General features: G+C 44.2%; 1 protein-coding gene across 4 annotated transcripts in view; it reads right to left on the bottom strand.

Annotated features, from left to right (window-relative positions):
* Positions 1–6505: 6505 nt before the first annotated feature.
* The window catches only part of TMEM229B (transmembrane protein 229B), a 113473-nt gene continuing 98986 nt past the window's right edge, over positions 6506–20992 (bottom strand). For all 4 annotated transcript variants that reach the window (XM_030213871.1, XM_030213873.1, XM_030213872.1 and 1 more), the window contains 2 exons: positions 11151–11218; positions 6506–9267 (listed from right to left, as the gene is read on the bottom strand). In XM_030213871.1, coding sequence (XP_030069731.1) covers positions 8734–9255 — 522 coding nt within the window. In that variant the 5' untranslated portion in view covers positions 9256–9267; positions 11151–11218 and the 3' untranslated portion in view covers positions 6506–8733. The remainder of the gene's footprint in view (positions 9268–11150; positions 11219–20992) is intronic.

Genomic DNA, 20992 nt, shown 5'->3' with positions numbered 1-20992 from the left:
AGAGGCTTAAAGGCAGTGGTTTGCTGGAGCAGGCTCTCACAGGCTCTCGAGAGCCGTTTGTTAAGTTTTTAAGAATTTTGGGAGCCGGTTCTCCATGGCTACTTTAACAAATGGATCCCAAAATGTGGGCTTGGGCCCCTCCTGAATTCTCTTTTACTTTGCTGGCGAGAGAGAGCCCCCTGTTAACAATTTACCAGCACACCCCTGCTTAAAGGGTAAAGATGGAGAGCTGACAAGTTTCCCAGTTCCAGGAGGGAAATTCTGAGCCAGTCCTGGATTTCTGCAACCCTATCCCGGTACATTATGGCAGCAGAAGTGCTGATTTCAATTGGTGCTATCAGACTATAAATAGAACATTGACCTGGGATATAAGTTCAAAAACAGGACTGGCCAAAAAGTCTCACTCCTGGAGCTGGATAACTTGACAGCTGTGCAGTAGTGGGTTGAGAACCAGGGGAGCTGGGCAAGATGGACTGCCAGAAAGAGTGAGATTTATGGGCAGTATTTCCAAAATATATAAATATACAAAGTTTTACATGTGAAAGAGATTCACAAATGGAAAAAGCAAAATATATTTTAGCTTTTTTTGATGCTTCTGAAAGAATTTAAGCAGAGTGGAGTCAGTATTAGGTCAGTGTTCAAAGGAATTTGCCCAAGTAATTTAATAGTTAACAGGGTAAGTTCCTTGGGCTGAAACTTTCCCTTCACTGAACTTCTTTATTCTAGGCCAAATTTAGAAAAGGGAAGTTTTATTGATATGAGACTGTCCTCACCAGATACACAGAAACATACACAAGTACATGAACTTTCTAGGTCTCTTTTCTAGTGCTGCCTGCCGCTCATGTGCTCATTCAGGTAGTGCCCTCCCCCACTCCCAACAGGCTGGTCCACCATCATGTTAAATTCTGGCATTTGCTGCCAGTCCTTTTCCTCTACTGACAACAGATCTTTAACACTTTCTTCAGACCTACTCATTTGTAACAATCTCCCCCCCCCCCCCCCCAAGAACAGTCACTGGCTCCACTAGTTCTCTCCAAAAAACCCTGTGCAGAGCTCAGCAGGGTTGCCATATAAAAAAAAAAATTCCCACACAAAACCGCTCAAAACCCGCCCAAAAACCGCACACACCCCATCCCCGACGTCATCACCCCGCCCCTTCCGTCATCACCCCCACCCCCGCCATCATCACCCCGCCCCGCCATCATCAGCCCCACCCCCACCGTCATTGCCCGCCCAAAACGTCACAAACCCCGCCTCTGTCGCCATTAGCCACACACCCCGCCGGCCGAAAAACCGCCCAAAACTTGCACCGAAAAAAGAAAACCAGCCCAAAAAAACGCAACCCGCCGCGGGCAAAAGTTTCCCGTGGCGGGTTGCGGAAAACCGCCCAATTGGGCGGCAAAACCGCCCATCTGGCAACCCTGGAGCTCAGCTTCTCCCACAGCCCTTACAGCTCAGCCCCTCCTTCCTGTGACTCGAAGCCTTCCCATTGGCTAGATTCTACCACAGCTTCTGCACTGGGTAGGGGGGAATATTGGAGAGCTGTAGTGGGCTAAACTCTGAAAAATATCCACACAGCCATCCTTATGGCTTTGAGACAGACAATTTACAAATATTTAGAATCCTGAAAAAAATGTACATAGTTGGCAACCCTAGCCTCCTGAATCCTGAGCACATCTGACACGCCCCCCCTAAACATTTGGGCCAAAGGCACATGCGTAGTTTGGCTACGCCTTAATCTGGCTCTGGTAGTAGATACCAAGGAGGTTTAATGTCAAGAGATGGCATGATGTGAAAAAGCTGAAGCTGGTTCTCCCAGCAGCCGCCATCTTGGTATGTCGATAGCAAACTAGCAGCTGTTCCATCCACATTGTTGTTGTGCATTGTTATTTTATCTCAGTTATATTTAGAAACATGCTGTATTGTGCAGCATAGGGATGTACACAGAGGAACTACATATGGGAAACTTTCAATAAATAAAAAAGAGAGGACGTGAAGAAGTGAAAGGCTTCCAGGGGGTTTTGTGTGCGAGACCATGAGCAGAGGCACAGAGAGAGAGAGAGAGAGAGAGAGAGAGAGAAAGACAGAAACTTGTCGGTCAATATTCAGTCCGCACCTCAAGTGATTTAACAGGGTAGGAGCATTTTCTGCTCAGTTAGTTTGCTTTGCATTGGGCGGTTGGAGTCTAATCACATCAGACAGGAATGAATGTTCATTATGCGCAAGATGCTAAATTTTAGAAGGGAGTCAATTTAACTTTCATATGTGTATCAACTTTTCATATAACTTGCAATTCACATTCTCCAATAAATGTCTTTTTTAAATGAAAAAAAATTTAAGACATATAGCTCAGCACTAAAATCCACAATATAGCATTGCAAATAACAAAGCAAGAGCACTGACAAAAACATTAATCCTCCTCCCTTCACATCCCCCGCAACTTCCATCTAGGGTTACCATATGTCCGGATTTCCCCAGACATGTCCTCTTTTTGAGGGCGCCGTGGGGAGTCCGGACGGGTTTTCAAATTTCCTCGATTTGTCCGGGTTTCTCAGTTCGGGTCATCACATGACCTGTCCTGAGTATGACCTATCATGAGTATGTATGGGGTGCGGGCCGACGCTGGCAGGCAGGCTGCAACGTCTGTGCCTGCAGGCTGCCAGAAATCAGCTGATCTAAAAGTCATCGGGGGCGGGTGGCGGTGGCAGCAGTGAAGGCGTGCAGGCTCCCTCCGAGTCCCCCCCTCCTCCCCCCTCCTTCGTCTTTCCCCTTCGAATTTAAAAAGCCATCTCTCTTCTTACCTCGTCGGGGTTACGGTGGCGGCAGGCCTGCAGCAGCAGTGAAAAGCGCTGCATGTACTCTTCAGCCCTTCTTCCCTTCTCTGTCTCTCAGCTCTGGTCCCGCCCTCATTTCCTGTTTCTGCAAGGGCGGGACCAGAGCTGAGAGACAGAGAAGGGAAGAAGGGCTCAAACGTGCACGCAGTGCTTTTCACTGCTGCTGCCGGCCTGCCGCCACCGTAACCCCGAGAAAGTAAGAAAGAGATGACTTAAAATTCAGAGGGGAAACCCTGGAACTCAGAGGGACCCTGGAACTTGAAGAGAGGGAGGGAGGGAGAGGGGGCCTGAACTTGAAGGGAGGGAGGGAGGAAGAGGGGTGGTCTGGAACTCAGAGGGAGGGGGGGCCTGGAACTCAGAGGGAGGGAGGGGGGCAGACCACCAGGGCAGTAGTAAGGTAAGGGTGACGGGGAGGGGAAAACATGAAGGGATGGGGCAGGGTGTGAAAGGGGGCGGGGCGTGTCCTCCTTTTGGGGGGACAAAATATGGTAACCCTACTTATATCCCCTCCTAACAGAGAGAATGCAAAACCAAGGAGGTTTACTAAAACAATATAAACCTCACAAGTTTGCTATTGTTTTCAATAGTGTTTGCTATTGTTTTGGGCAAACCAATATGGCAGCAAGCTCTGCCTACTGCCATCAGCCCAGATAATGGACCAGATAGGCTCATTCTGTCTCCTATCATTAAACCTCCTTGATAGATACCCATGTAACTTAGAGTATTCTCTAGGTTACATGCATAGATAGGAGGGAGATCTGCCAATGCCCCACCCCTGTGCATGCTTCCTTGCAAATATGCCCTATGTAAATTAAACTGGTATTTGCAGAATAGTGCTTAGATGTCATACTGACACATATGCATGTATATGAACTATTAGAGCGGAAAACAGTGTGGAAAGTGTGATGTGACTCACTGGGTAAATTCCACTCAAGTATCCTTTGTAGTGCAGAGGGGCCTTGGGGCCCATTTTAAACTACTCTTTTATATTGGTGGTTCCCCTGCTCTGGAAACTGTTTCCAATATTTTACTTGGATTCCATAATTTGAACATCTGACAGTGAAGTGTTATTTAAAGGCATGTGCTAGTGAAATGTAGCATTGGGTTATGTTTATATTTATTAGGATATACTGCCTTTTCTGGAGCATGGATCAATCTCCAAGAGGTGGGAGTAGATTGAATAGTATATATACTAGAAATGGTGGGGATAAATTTAAAAGTTTGATGATAATAGTATAATTTCTGTCTTTGATCTTATGGTTATGCAATTTGTATGATATATTTGTTTATGGATCCTCACGTGTAATATAATACATCATCAATAAAAAAGTTAAAACATAAAAAAAAAAAAAAAAGAAAAAACACCAGATAAAACTGAAGGGGTCTTTTACTAAGGTGCGCTAGTGTTTTTAGTTCACACTAAAAATCAGCTGAACTAAACGTTGAGATGCTTATTATGTTCCTATGGGCGTCTCAGTGTTTAGCGACAGCTGATTTTTAGCATGAGCTAACAACGTTAGCGTATGTTAGTAAAAGACTCCCTTACTGCAGTACAAACAAAAGAGAGTGCTCCTTGTAGTGACATACAATCCAGAGCTTGTAAAACTGAGAAGAATCATAAAAGTTCTACAGATGCTACTCCAGAAAGAAGAATTACTGAAAGACATATTCTCAGCTCCACCTATGCCGGCCTTCCAACAACCACCAAATCTGAAACAAAAATTAGTGAAAACAAAACTCCTAGTAGAGACTGAAAAAGAGAATGATACATGTCCTTGCAAGATATCAAGCTGCAACCTGTGTGAACACATATCACAGGCAGTGGCGTAGCCAGGCTTTGGCAGGAGGGGGGTCCAGAGCCTGAGGTGAGGGGGCACATTTTAGCCCCCCCCAGCGCTGCTGCCGCCAACCCCCCCCCCCCCCCCCCCTGCCACCGACCCTCTCGACCACCCCTCCCGCCGTCAACCCGCCGTTGCCTGCCTTTGCTGGTGGGGGACTCCAGCCCCTGCCAGCTGAGGTCCTCATCTTCTCGCAGTATTTTTATTTTTTAATTTTTGTTACATTTGTACCCCACACTTTTCCCACTCATGGCAGGCTCAATGCGGCAGGCAATGGAGGGTTAAGTGACTTGCCCAGAGTCACAAGGAGCTGCCTGTGCCAGGAATTGAACTCAGTTCCACAGTTCCCCAGGACCAAAGTCCACCATCCTAACCACTAGGCCACTCCTCCACTCCACGGGGCCCCCCTGGCTCCACGTAGCTACACCACTGATCACAGGAACCCACTGTCACTCACATGGGAAAAACAATCAACATACGGGATCTTACACATGCTCTTCTTCAAATGTAGTATATATTATTCAATGCAAAAAATGTGAAAAAGGATGCTATGTTGGAGAGACAGGCCAAATGCTTAAGACAAGATTGAATCTACACAGATACCACATCAGAAACTATACAGCTAACCAGGGTGATATCTCTGTAGGACAGCATTTTGCCAGACCAGAGCACTCCGCTAATGACTTTATGGTGAGAACACTAAAAGAAAATTTCAAAACCATCCACGAATGTAAAACCTTTGAAGCTAAAATGATGAAATATTTTGGCACCCACTAGACAGGTTTTAACAAAGATCTGGGTTTTCTATCACATTATAAACCATAAAATTATACTGCTTTGCCACTCTCTTATCACGCATCTATCTATCCCTGTTTCTCACCCCCCTCCCCACACACCCCTACCTTTCCCAAGAGACTGTCATTGGAATGCATTTATGTTTCATAGATATATTCTGATATATGTCATCATTTGCTCAGTTCTGAATTTCTGATCTGAAGAAGAAGGGTTACCTTCGAATGCTCATCAAATATGTATTGTTAGTCCAATAAAAAAGATATTGTTTTATTTTTATTTGTTACCTTTAAAAGTGGACTAACATGCCTACCCTACTACTTTACTCAAGAATCTCTTGAAGAAATAGCCCTTTTCCTGGAGCCCCACCAAATTACCAGTGAGGTTATAGGATGGCATCTTTGTCACAGTGAGTTTATCTACAATTTGCATATACCCCTCTGATTTGCCTTACCTTTCCAGCAGAAATAATGCTGTGTTTGGAGAAATCTATTCAAAGAGCATAATAAGCACACACTAAATGTTTTTAACAATTTATTATGTCTTTGATTTCATGGTTTCAGTGGAGGTTCATGGATACACTTGATAACCCTAGAGAAAAGACTAGTATCTAACTACGTGTTATGGATATTTCATGAGACATTGCATGCCACAGAAGAATTCTAATTAACACTGTTTTGTCAATACTTGTTCATATCGAGATTTGTAACCAACAATTCCATTTGTTATAATGGAGATGCTTCCCCCTTCCCGCCCTCAGAACAGTTGTGTATGGAAACAACAAAAGAGAGCTCCTGTGCGACCCAGGTAAAAGTGTCAAGACTTATACAGCTGCACAGTGACAGTAATTACAGTACACCCTCCCTTGAAGGTTATGTCAGGCATAGGGTGGGTATGCACAAGCTGCTATTGTCAACTGACAAGGTATGACATATCATCAAGCAAATTATAAAAAGTTATCAAGTACAATTTCTGTCTACTGAGAATAGCTCGATTAAAAGCAAATACTCTATTCAGATTTCAGCATGATTTGTCATGTAAAAATACAATGGTCAATATTCAAACTCCATGATTGGCATTGGCGTTTGAAGTTATACCCCAATAATCCATGCAGGTTACTATCTGGATATCGGTGCTGACTAATAGGAAGAGCTTTGAATATCCAGACAATGGTAATACTCAGCCCCATTACTCGGATAACCATAGTCGTAACTCAGAACAACATTTTTTGTTCTGTCCTAAGTTATCGGGATGCTGGTGCTGACTATTGCCTGTCTCCGGAGTAGCTCCCAGCTCTGCCCCTGGATCCTGCCAGGGTGGTCTACAGAGATCCAGATATGCTGTTGTAAATCCAGGTATGGCCCCACTGAATATCTAGGTAAGTTACTTGCTGAATGTATAGATATGTTACCTGCTGAATTTCTAGATATAGTACCCGCTGAATATCAGGTGGACAGATTTTATGCTGTGAAATATCCAAAACCATTGAATTAACTGGCAACAGTGGGACAAGCGATTAAGGCTATGGTCTATCTAGTAAACCCTAAGTTTTAATCAATGTACTTCAAATCCAGACACCCTTAGTCATTGATGGGGCAGTTCTATAACATAATAACTAACATTTATGCACCCATTCTCTGGGATTCAGTAAATGGTGCCCAAATTTGAGCACCCAAAATTGTTTGCAATCCTGAGATCTGTACACAATTAATTTAGTTAATGAGCTATTAGCAATCAATAACTGGCTGGCAACAATCAATTACTGACGTCGATTGGCTCTAATTTGGATTTGCACGCAGATCTGATTACCCTTGATTTTATAAGGATCCATGCCCAAATTCTCTCGCGTGCATCTCAAAGGGGGGGGGGGGGGGGGGGGCATGGCTATGGGAGGGCATGGATGGATCAGGGTGCTTTGATTACTCACTTCTGGCGACCGGCATTGAATATCTGGGTTCTTCAACACCGGCTAGAACATGACCAGTTAAGTTGATATTTAGTCTTAACTGGCCATGGTTTAGCAGGCAAAGATAATCCTGCTTTTTATGCGGCCTTATTTGGCTGCTAAGCCTAGCCAGTTAAGCTCCAAATATCGGGACTTAATCGGTCACACCCCTGAAATGCCCCCAATATCGCCAGCTTTATTTTTGGTGCTAACAGGGCATTTTCAGTGGTCATAACCAGTAAATGCTGCTGAAAATGACCAGTTATCCGCCAAGACGTGAGTTAACTGGTCAGCGGCCATTTCTGGCTGGTTGACTTGCACTGAATATCAAGCCCTATATTAATACATGGTTAGGCTTGTGATCTATAAAGGATAGTAGGTGCCTACGTTTCTTTATAGAATAGGCTCCTACCATGTGCTCTCCAGGTACCTAATTCTGAGTTCTATGTTATAAAATTGCCCCGTTAAGAACTTTGACCTCAAGGAGTGACTTTTCCTTCTTGGTCACAATGACACAAAAAAGGGATGAATTAGCAGAATTTTAAAACTTGTGAGTACTAGCGCCAATTGTCAAGACGTTGACCTGTATACACTGATATCACTCATGCTCAGTGATGACAGATGACTCTTTGGGAAGGGAGAGATCTTTAGGACTGCTCTCTTGCTACAATCTTTGTACTATGGAACATTTGATGGGATCTGGAACAGATAATGAACTGGGTCCTGTCACAGGGAGGAAGACCTGAGATATTTAGGTATTTTGGCCTGTTTGCTAGGATTTGGAGTGTGACTGGCAGAAGTCAACAACTGGAAAAGGCCTCAGAAAATTCTAGCAACCATTTATAGCCATTAATCGAAGGACAGTATAAATGCATGCCATGGGACAAAAATCAAACATTACACTGTAGCCTCTTTTGCATGACCGTATGTCTTTGTTATGTTAGAAAAATAGGATCCCAGGGAAGTTATTGGTTGCAAGTACCAAAGTAGTCAAATAGAACAAACCAATCTCTAAGAGTTACACTTAACACAGGGCACTAGGCCCCTCCAATAGTTGATTTCCCATCTCAGACTATATTGGGTTTTTTTCCTTCAAATAAATGCAGACAAATATCTTTTTGTATTGGTTAAAAGTCACAGCTACGAGATTATCAAGTAGCTAATGACACGAATCCTTGCAGTCCAAAATATATATATATATATTAAAAAACTTTTTTGTCATGCGTGCCCATGTAGATTAAATATCATACAAGAACTGGCAGTTCTTGAAGCCGTCAATGACAGTTTCTGGTGAGCACCACATTGCGTACTCAGGGAAGCAAGTTCAGGCAGTTTTAATATGCCCATTTGCAAGGGACAGTGTGGTCATAACGGGCACACCTGGCTCTGCGTTTTCATCAAACCGCAAACGCAGCGTATTCCTGATGACTAGCTGTTCCATGATGAAGGCGGCACAGAACCATGGAATGGCGTACTCCAGTGTTATCAGACCCATGAAGTCAAAGTCAAATTGTGAATAATCCCATGGACAGGCATTGAACTGTCTTAGGACAAGTCCTGTTGTGAATTCCCATATATATGTCCAGAGAGTGTAAATCAAACAGCGAACTATTATGTTGCATTTATCTTTCAAATATAGGTACATCTTCTCCACAATAAGGATGGACGTGCCATATATAAACAGGGCCCAAACACTGGTGACACCAGGAAACTTCCAGTTATAGTTTACAACAAATTCCCAGGCAGCTGTGAACATTACTTCACAAAAGTAGCCATGAATTGCGTAGAGGTACCAACGAGAGAGGGCAGTGAGTGGCTCTACTGCGGCCATCCTTCCACGAAGCATATGGCAAGAACACTGGAAGAAAAGGAGACAACAGTTACAAGCCAGTATTTTTTTTATCACACAGGGTTATGGGCTAGATTCAATAAATGGGGGTGGGGGCCCTCAAAAATTGGTGCCGAAAAGAATAGGCAGCCAATGCTATCCTATAATGACCATTCAAAGAAGAGCGCACATTATAGAATAGCATTGAGTACTGATTTCGGCACCCAAATATGTAATTCCTGGTACTCAATTTGGATGCACATCCCCGGTATTCTATAACACTGTGCGCAGATTTTAGGTATGCCCTTGACCCGCCTATGCACCTCCCATGGCCACACCCCCTTCTGAGTTGCATGGATAGGATTTGGGTGCACATTGTGATAGCAGAGTGTGTAGAAAGATGTATGTGCAAATTCAAATTGGTGCCTATTAGTGCCAATGAGCACCCAATTATTGGCACTAATTGGCTTGTTAGCCAATTTAGTTGAGCACACATCTAGGATCGGTGCCCAGTTTTGGGCACTATGTATAGAATCCGGGAGTATATGCACAGGGAGGGTAATTCTCACAAGCACTCCTGCACATTATGTGCATCAACAGACTATCATCAAATTGTATGCCTGAAGGGCAATTCTATTATTGGGTGCCCACATTTTCTTTTAATAACAATAAATTCTTATTGCAATGAAAATACAAAAAGGCAATATCGCTCCATCAAAAACAGTAGAAAACAATACAATAAAATCCAAAAATGAAGATGAACAACCTGACAAAATAGAGTAAACCTTAATCCCCTAACATGAACCAAACCTCCAATACCCCTCCCCTTATATCCCATCCTCCCAACCCAACCCAACCCAAGATACAATGTTCTCAGTACATACAGCTGAGACCCAGGTGTTCTTCAGCATCCCAGAATCAGTGATTCTCACCCCTCTCCACCCAACCCCTTCAACTGAGTGCCCACATTTTCATGCGGCTTGTGATCATAAATTTACAGAATACCGGCACTTATTTGTTTATTGAGATTTGCTATATCACCGTTAACTAACTTGCAAATCACAGTGGTGTATAATGCTAAAATTTCACATCAAATCAGAGAAGGAAAGGAACTACAATTTTAAATAGGAAAGTTAGCATTCAAACTGAAGGGTAAAGTCCACAACGCAAAGAACGGGGTGACAGAAATGGATAAGGAAAAGGTAATAGGGGAGTAACCCAAAAACCTAAGTAGAGTCGAAAGCCTGATGGAAGAGCCATGTTTTCAATGGAAGAGCCACGTTTTCAAGGCAACTTTAAACTTAAAAGAGAGTTCAGCTCAGATAGAAAGAGGCATAGAATTCCAGTGGAAATGGACAACAAAAAAGAAAGCATTGTGTCTAGTGGATTCTAACTGTGCGTTTCTGGGACTTGGAAGGCAAAGGCAATAATCGTTAAGAAAACAAAGGAGCCAAGCTGGAGTATATGGCATGGTAAGATTAGAGAGGTAAGAAGGCAGGCCAGTTCTAAGAGCCTTTAAAGTCAAAAGAAGAACCTTGTAGATGATCCACTTGTCAAGAGGAAGCCAATAGTGTTTCACATATCATCAGTGATCTAGTTCAGTAGGGCCTAGCAATAAGCCTTGCAACTGAAATGAGGGACTGTTCCTTAAATATTGAGCCAACCTATGGATTGTCTCACCGGTAATTGAAACTAGTTTATTCAATTACCATGAGTAAGTGGCAGCACAGCGTCTAACTGCTATTCTGTAAGGGTGTGTGTAAGTGGCATAGGGGTCCTTTTACTAAGCTGCGGCAAAAAGTGTTTAAAACGCCATTTTTTACACAGTGGTAAAATGGCTAATTTTCCATTTGTTAGATTAATGGCCATGTGCTAATGTTGCCATTAAAAGAAATTAGCAAATGAGCACTTACCGTCACCTATTTTGGAGGCTCACACGCTAATCCCGCACCAGTCAGCACTCTCCACTCCAGACATGCACCTGCCAACAAAAATCAGAAAGTTTTTAGTGAGTGAACAGCACACTATGATTTCAAAGTTAGCGCAGGATGCCTGAGCGCGTCCCACAGTAAGCCATTTTAAGCTGCAGTAAGCGCACACTAGCAATACTGCAGCTTAGTAAAAGGACCTCATAGTGTGTAAAGGCAGAGCAAGGGCAATTCTGGCACTTAAGCATGCAAGGTACACCTTTATATCTGTCTATATTAACTATTCCATGTTCTATCAACAACCACTGCATGGTTTTACCAGGGCCTCGTCCTGCCCACAGTGCATTCTTTTTTGCTGTTCCCCATCTTTGGAATTCCACGTCTATCTCTCCATAGTGAACTATATAAAGAAATTTAAGGCCCTGTTGAAGGCTTGGTTGTTCAAGCAGGCTTATACTGGTTGATTGAGACGGTCTCTTGGAGTGGCCGGTACCTGGGAGAAGGAAGACCTATGTCTGTTTTATTTGAGAGCTTGATTTTGCTTGTGTGCTTGCTCATCTTTCCTGTCAAAGCATTGTAGCTCCTTTTCCTTGCTTTTATTTTTATTTTATTGTTAACCGCCTTGCTCTGTTTGTCAGTTAAAGGCAGTATATCAAGTTTATACATTTAACAAAAAACCTACAGAATACTGTAAGTTACGCATGCTTTTGCTGCATCTGTTCTCCCGTAATTATGCCAGGTGGAATGTGACTGCATAAACATAAGGTGCATTGATACTAGGTTAAGTCAATATTCTGGAATGGAATCTGGGTGCCCAGCTGTCATTTATAAAATAGGCTTTTTGTTCTTTGCTCTCTGCTGAGATTCCATTGAGGAAATATTTCAAAGCAATTCTTATGTCGGCAAATTCTGATACTATTGTTATTTCTAAATGTTATGATTTGCCAAAGAAGGCTCTGAAAGCGAGCCAGACTGAGGTATTGACTGTTAATGGAAATGGTATTTCAGCTTTTTTGGAAACTACTCGGGACCATTTCACTGAGCGCTTTGCTTTGCTGGATTCTTTTGCTTCAGAGCTAGACAAAGTTTCAGTTTTAAAAACTTACTTTAAGAAGAAAGATGACTTCTTTTGTGAAATGAAAATTCAATTATTTCCTGATATGGCTAGGGCTACTCAACTTCGGTGTAGACAGTTTTTGCAATTAAAAGTAGAGTGTTGGCTCTGGGTGCTACTTTTTTTTCTAAGATCTCCTTCAAACGTGGAGGAGTGGCCTAGTGCTTAGAGCACTGGTCTTGACATCCAGAGGTGCAGCGTTCATATCCCACTGCTGCTCCCTGTGGTCTTGGGCAAGTCACTTAACCTTCTATTGCCTCAGGTACAAACTTAGATTGTAAGTCCTCCAAGGACAGGGAAATATCTAGTGTAGCTGAATGTAACACCTTGATCTGCTACTGAAGAAGGTGTGAGCAAAATCCAAAGAAATAATATATTATTACTTTTCCTGATGCCAACTATATTTTCTTTGAACCAGATCAGCTAGAGAGGCTACTGATAGATAGGGAAGCTAAGTAATTAATTTATAGGTGGAATTTTGATTAGATCACCTATGTAAGTATATCTTAAGTGTAATTATATGTTAATTTAATATATTTCCTAATGGTTTTTCTTTTTGTAACCTCTCTGTTTCCGGAGATGTGGGCTATATCGTTTCTTGTAAAGTACTATTTTGTGCTATTTTGGAAATTTCAATTTAAAAAAAGGCTTTCATTACATGACATTGGGGCACCCACGTTTAGAATTGAACCCCGTGATGTGCATAACTATCCAGAGTGAAGGGAGGCAGTCCTGGCAATGGGGTCAGGGAGAGGTTTGCATTTGACAATCCATCCATATCCCCTCACTCTAGAAATGGCACCCACCGATAGGCATGCAATTGGGCACGCATTTATAGAATAGCGCCATTTGCGTTTGTAAACTAATTGGCACCTAACTGGTGATAACTATCAATAAATGGCCTTAGCAAGCACTAATTGGCACTAATTAGTACTTAGATGAGCTCAATTCCAGTGGTATTTTAGAAAAGGATCCGCTGATGTTGTTACACCCCTCACTTCTCCATAAGTGCCTTTTGAGCCAGCTGACAACAGCAAGAGAGGATACGCTGTCTTGAGCTCACTGGCAGTTTGGACGCTGAAGCAGCTAAGTGACACACTGGCCACTTTTGGTGGCCTAGTGGTTAGGGTGGTGGACTTTGGTCCTGGGGAACTGAGGAACTGAGTTCGATTTCCGGCACAGGCAGGTCCTTGTGACTCTGGGCAAGTCATTTAACCCTCCATTGCCCCATGTAAGCCGCATTGAGCCTGCCATGAGTGGGAAAGCGCAGGGTACAAATGTAACAAAAATAAAATAAATAAAATCTGATGGAATTATAAGAAGCTACTATTACTAATAATCATTTCTATAGTGCTACTAGACATACACAGTGCTATACACATTATATGCAGGTACTTTCTCTGTCCCTCTGTCTTTGTACCTGGGGCTATGGAGGGTTAAGTAACTCGCTCAAGGTCACAAGGAGCTGCAGCAAGAATTGAACCCAGGTTGCCAGGATCAAAGCCTGCTGCAGTAAACATTAGGTTACTCCTCCACTCCAGAAGCTGGCTTGATACCCGTTGCTTAAGATAAATGTAATGATTGTTTTGAAACGTTCTTGAATATTTGCATCAGCAGAACTGAAGCTTTCTTACATTGAACAGATGCGTGAATAGAACTGAATATCACCTTCACTGGAAAGTTTCGTGAAAATTTCACATAAAATTGATTCATAAATGGAACTTTTTTTTTACGATGATGTAGATGAGTAGATCTTGCTGATCACATTCAGCTCTATAAATCTTTGGATTTGGAGCTCTTTAAGGCTTTTTCCTTCCTATTTTTTACGTGGAGGGGCATAATCGAACGGGGCGCCCAAGTTTTCCTAAGGACGTCCTCGCAGGATGTCCCGGCGAAGGGGCGGGGAAACCCGTATTATCGAAACAAGATGGGCAGCCATCTTTCGTTTCGACAATAAGGTCTGGGACGCCCAAATCTCAACATTTAGGTCAACCTTAGAGATGGTCGTTGTTCCCAGCAGGGGCATATCTGCGTGGGGCCACAGGGGCCTGGGCCCCCGCAGATTTCGCCCTGGACCCCCCTACTACCGCCGTGGGTACCTTTGCTGGCGGGGGACCCCAACCCGCACCAGCCGAGGTCCGCTTCCTCCTGCCGCTGCGAGGTTTTTTAAGTTCATCGGGATTCGTCCTCCGTCACTCTGTGCTGCTGTTCAAAGAAGCTGCTAGCTGAATGCAGTTTCGGACTGAGTCTGACGTCGCTGCTGCACGTTGTACATGAGTCTGACGTCCTGCACGTACAACGTGCAGCAGCGACGTCAGACTCAGTCCGAAACTGCATTCAGCTAGCAGCTTCTTTGAACAGCAGCACAGAGTGACGGAGGACGAATCCCGATGAAGAACTTAAAAAACCTCGCAGCGGCAGGAGGAAGCGGACCTCGGCTGGTGGGGGTTGGGGTCCCCCACCAGCAAAGGTACCCACGGCGGCAGGGGGGGGGGGTCGGAAATGGCGGCGGCTGGGGGGGGCTATAATGTGCCCCCTCACTCTGGCTTCGGCCCCCGCTACCGCCGACTTTCAGATACGCCCCTGGTTCCCAGTTTTCGGCAATAATGGAAACCGAGGACGCCCATCCCTTTGGTCGCGGGAGGAGCCAGCACTCGTAGTGCACTGGTCCCCCTCACATGCTAGGACACCAACCAGGCACCCTAGGGGGCAATGCAGTGGACTTCATAAATTGCTCCCAGGTGCAGAGCTCCCTTACCTTGGGTGCTGAGCCCCCAAACCCCACTACCCACAACTGTACAACACTACCATAGCCCTAAGGGGTGAAGGGAGGCACCTAAATGTGGGTATAGTGGGTTTCTGGTGGCTTTTGAAGGGCTCACATTTACCACCACAAGTGTAACAGATAGGGAGGGATGGGCCTGGCTCTGCCTGCCTGAAGTGCACTGAATCCGCTAAACCTGCTCCAGGGACCTGCATACTGCTGTCAGGGAGCTGGGTATGACATTTGAGACTGGCATAGAGTCTGGTAAAAAATATTTTTAAAGTTTTTTTTTAGGGTGGGAGGGGGTTAGTGAGGGGAGGTCATCCCCGATTCCCTCCGGTGGTCATCTGGTCAGTTCGGGCACCTTTTTGAGGCTTTGTCGCAAGAAAAAATGGACCAAGTAAAGTCGGCCAAGTGCTAGTCAGGGACGCCCTTCTTTTTTCCATTATCGGTCTACTACTACTAATACTACTATTTAGCATTTCTATAGCGCTACAAGGCATACGCAGCGCTGCACAAACATAGAAGAAAGACAGTCCCTGCTCAAAGAGCTTACAATCTAATAGACAAAAAACACCCATGTGTTAAGCACGCCCCAATCCCGCCTTTGCTATGCTTCCGACACGCCCCCTTGAACTTTGGTCGTCCCCATGACAGAAAGCAGTTGAGGGTGCCCAAAATCGGCTTTCGATTATGTCGATTTGGGCGAACCTGAGAAAAGGACGCCCATCTCCCGATTTGTGTCGAAAGATGGGCGCCCTTCTCTTTCGAAAATAAGCCTTATAGTAGTCTTTATTTTTTGAATGGATCATATTACTTTGATGTTACTATTATTGATTTTGTGATTCAACACCCATTTTTTGATGTTGTAGTTGATACTAATTAAAAGCTATGCATGTAACTGCTCCACGCCCCTATTCTATAAACAGCGTGCCTGATTTCTATACTGTGGAACACAAAGGGGGTGTGGCCAAGGGAGGGGCATGGAGGGGCTTTTGGCTGGTGTAAATGCTTTCACCTAAAGCTAGGCACAAAAAGGAAGACTTAAGCTAGTATTCTATAACAACAGTTCTACGCGGAACTGCCTTTATAGTATCCCAGTGCCTAACTTTAGATGCCCTTTATTGAACCTACCCCATAATAAATGGAAAATAAACCTGAACATCTGTGTGTGCTAAAGAGCAGGTATAAAGGTAGGCAAATAATTCCCTGGGGTAATTTTCTAAGCAGAAGCGTGCTCATATGCTCATACTTTACTGAAATCTACACAGGAAAAAACTAGGCATGGACTTCTATGTATGCATGCAGTTGCAAAATTATCTTGAAAAGTTCACTACCCTAACACCTTAGTTCAACATGTAATAATGCCCAAGGCCAGTGTTAATGCACAGAATTTCGATGTGTATAGCATTATCCCAGAGTTCCTGATGGTAGCACTAATGCAGATCCAAACTTTAAAAATTATGCTAACTTTTAACAGGTGTAAAAATCCATTTTGTATGGAATGTAGATATTTGAGATGTCTAGGTCAGGATGTGCTCAATTCCAGTGGTCTTTTAGAAAAGGATCTGTTGATATTTTTACACCCCTCACTCCTCTATAAGTGTCTTTTGTGTCTTTCCAGTTGGTTAGCAGATTAACTCATTTATCCATCCCTCATTTTTGGGCATAGACTACAGAATGATACGGGAGCGGGTAAACCGCAGTAAACCGCAGCAGAAAATGTATGAGTTTTACCGCAGATGCAAACAGCAGTTATGTCCCCACCCCGCAGGAGTGGTTATGTTCCCATCCGGCACCCCTGCACCCGTGGTAGAATAAACGTCTACCTTTTTACCATCTGTTCTGCTCTGCTTGTTGCTAGTTGGCTCGGCTGTTCCTCCCAGGCTCAGTGTACTATAGCGTGAAGTCACAAACACAATACACAGCGTCCTTCCTGAACGTAGCCCCTCCTCACCCATCACACACGACGTCATCAGAAGACAGGACCCCCGATTGGCCTCTCTTGAGTCTTCTGACTTCCTCTTTCATCCAATTTGAGCAGGAGGAGGAGGACTCAGGAGGTTCAGCAACTGCAAGCACGTCTCTCTTGAGTGACTCGGAGGGAGCTGGAGCTAGCATGCGTGAGCAGGCCAGGAGCCGGAGCCAGAGATCGGAGACAGTTACACACACTTAAGAGCGGCCCTTTCTGAAGACCGATAAGCTAGAAGCTGTAGCATATAAACTAAATTTTGAGCTCTCCGACCCTGGTTGACTTAAATTCGGCCTGTTTTCCCTTTCTTTCTATAACAAAAATAATTGAATGGTTCACATGCTTAAATAGGAAATAACATAAAATTCACAACTGGGAACATGGGTCATGTGGCAGCTGCAGAGGCAGAGCGACAGATGTATTAAGGGATTCGAGCCGAACCCTACAATGAGATTTACACCAACTAAAATGTTTATCTGTTCGGCATTCTTTAAAAAGAATTGTTTGAAAAATAAGTGATATATTCTTTTTCTGTTTATAAAGCATAATAGGACTGGAAGGAACTTCTGGTCATTTAATTCATTTGCTGCTGTCTCCAAGCAGGATTCACTATACCTAAGATGGTCATATGATTGCTTTTATAGATCTCCAAGGTCGAAGTGTATTAGGCATTTGCTTTAAACTTTGAATTCGTTTATTCAGTCCTTACATGCACATGGTTTTGCTTTTTAAACTCAGAGGTAAATCTTAAAGGTGGTTAAACAATTAGGTATAAACTGTGTTGTTTCTGAGAGTTCTGACTTTACTCGTTTTGGACTGCTTTGGGTCCCTCCCTCCTACTGATCTCTATATCTGCTGTCTAGAATTTTGAAAGATGGAAATGTGAAATAAAAATTAAGTTTTGGATGTACTCTGAGAGTCTCTGTAGAAGTTGGTTTGTTTACTAAGTTTTGAAGTGTGTTTATATGGAATATGGATGCCTGTTGTGCACTGTGCATTATACATAATGGCTATGATTTCAGAACATATGATGCGGCATCATTAAAGGACAGACTGTTTTAAATGCCCGGATACAAAGTACAAAACAAACGATCCCAAACAAAAAGCACCAGGAGCCTTCAAGACTGAAACATGTCCTTTAATTGATAGAGGTAGAAAACATATTCCAGTCTTGAAGGCTCTTTATGCTTTTTGTTTGGGATTAAATGCCCACTTGCACAGGTACGATATTGCTGCTAATCTCAACTTTGTTACATCATGTTTCAGAAATATCCATCTATTTGCTCCCATGATATAACTGAATCCTATTATTCTGTCTCACTGTATTTTCAAATGTAAGACACATTGAACCACATGAGTTTGCTTGGGATAATGTGGAATATAATAAATGTAAAAAAAAATCCTTTACCTCTACCTTTTAAGACACTGCCTAACAGTGCCTATGCAGCCGGTGATGGCACAAGGAAATAGGAAAGCAAGTTTGGTCCAGTGATGACTAACTCAAGTAACCTGTTCATTAGCTGGGCTCTACCATATTGAAAAGGTGACCATACCATGCCTCTGTGGTTGTGTTCCACTAATAAGTTAAACGATTAAGTGGCATGAAACAAAAGGGAAGGACGAGTCATTGACAAGGAGTAAGGCATGAGAGAAATGTTGGTGATGGAGGCAAGACAGGGAGAGCAGCAGCATCATGTTTTGAGTGCCCCTAGCTAGCACTCTGACATCACCTGGGCCTTTACCTTTTATGTTGTGCTGAGATGAGGCAGAGCAAACGCCTACTGCACAGCCTGCACTACTACTATGGTGAAAGTGTTGATGAGGCTATAAAGACTTAACCACAATCTATACCCTAATTCCAACCAGAACACTAGTTCAAGAGTATAGGGAGTACTTCTATCAGCAAGATGCTTTATATTTGCTGAATGCAAAGGTGTTTCTTGTACGTGGGGCAGGGAGGAAGTATAGGGAGGGATGTTTGTGAAAGGGGAGGAGGGAGGGAAGATACTTAAAAGATCACCTCATTGCCACGCCAAAGCTACCCCCAGCACCCCCAGACCACCCTTGGGAACTATAGGACTGGTGAATGCCAGATCAGCTGCAAAGAAATCCTCGGTGATCCATGATGCCATAAATGAACAGCATCTTAACATCCTAGGAATAAGTGAAACCTGGCTAGATGAAAGTGGGGGTTTACCACTAGCTGAACTATGCCTAACAGGTTTCAACATCCAACATCAACCAAGACCAGGAAGACAGGGTGGAGGGGTAGCAGTCTTAATTCAGGATACAATAAAACTATGCAGAATATCCATCCCCCAGCTACATGAATCAGAATCTCTTTTAATCCAACTTGAAGAGGAGAAACCAATCTGGCTGCTCATGATATACCGAGCACCTCGCAACAACACATTATCTGTACAAGAAATCCTAGACCTGATTACTGAAGTGACCGTGAATTACCCTAGGCTGATAATCATGGGAGAATTCAATATACACATCTAAACCATAGATACCACCATAGCTGCCTTTCTGGTCACAATGACAGCACTAGGATTTACACAGGTGATCAATTCTCCAACCCACAAAAAGGATCATATACTAGACCTGGTATTCTACAAAGGGGTGGATATCCCAGAACAACAGTATTGAAATTACACCCCTATCATGGTCAGACCATTTTCTAATTAAATTTTCCCTAAGTGACTACCTGAAACAAATGGCACCTCCCAGAGTTTGGAAGGAGATCAAAGACAAAAAAAAGCTGACCGCTGAGAATTTCCTAGAGGCCTTGGATTATCCACATGTGGATAAAATGACAACTACAGTGTCAGAACAAGTTGACATCTGGAATACATACTTAGCCAAGACCTTAGAGAAGACAGCACCACTAAAAATGGTCTTATGCCCCACTCACAAACGCTCACCTTGATTTTCTCCAGAACTTCAGATCCTTAAACGGGAAGGACGAAAACTGGAAAGGAGATGGCGCAAATCTCGCCTGGATGAAGACAGACTAAACTGTAGGAAGCACATGGCAAAATACCACCAAGCATTAACAGAAACCAAAAAACAGTATTTCTCTCAATGCATTGCACAGACTGCCAATTCAACCAAGCAGTTGTTCAGTATAGTTAACAGCCTACTAAAACTCCCACAACAGAATCAGCCTGCCCAGTCTAAACTGAACTGCAATGATTTTGCTACATACTTTGCCAACAAAATTAAAAGTCTCCTCCAGCAGTGGCGTACCAAGGGGGGGCGGTGGGGGCGGTCCGCCCCAGGTGCACGCCGCCGGGGGGTGCCGCGCAGCAGTCAGCGTCGTTTGTTTCCATGCTCCCTCTGCCCCGGAACAGGAAGTAACCTGTTCCAGGGCAGAGGGAGCAGGGAAACGAACGACGCTGACCGACGCGCGGCACCCCACCAGCAGCGTGCACCCGGGGAGAAGGGGGTTCTTTCGCCGGGGTGGGGGGTGTCCTTTTGCCGGGGGGGGGGGGGGGGTCAAGCTGCATGGGGGGGGGCGCTGCACCCGGGGGGTGGGGCGCATCGGCGATCCGCCCCGGGTGTCAGCGCCCCTAGGAACGCCACTGTCCTCCAGGATTTACAGGCAATCCCACCCAGTCCCCAACCAGTCAACCAGGGGTGCACAAACTCGCTCCCTCCTGACAGAGACAGATGGGACACTTTTAACCTAATGTGTCTCTGGGGAGGAGGGGGGGGGGATCCTCATAAAAAGCAAGAGGGGCTTGGTAGTCCCAGTCTATAAGCTCTCACTGACAAGTAGTGTGATAGAGCTGTCAAGCACCTCTTATTATTGCTCTGCGGTTGAGACGTGATATTTTGGGTCTGCTAAGCCCCTCTTGCTGTTTCTCTGTGGTTGGAAAGTGATATGTTGGGTCTGCTGAGCCCTTCATCCTATTTCTTTAGGGGTAGAAGCCTCCCAGCCTCAAGGAAACAGTAGGAGGGGCTTGGCGGCC

The sequence above is a fragment of the Microcaecilia unicolor genome, chromosome 9 (genome assembly GCF_901765095.1).
Source record: "Microcaecilia unicolor chromosome 9, aMicUni1.1, whole genome shotgun sequence".
Taxonomy (NCBI): domain Eukaryota; kingdom Metazoa; phylum Chordata; class Amphibia; order Gymnophiona; family Siphonopidae; genus Microcaecilia; species Microcaecilia unicolor.
This window is presented reverse-complemented; position numbering and strand designations above follow the sequence as displayed.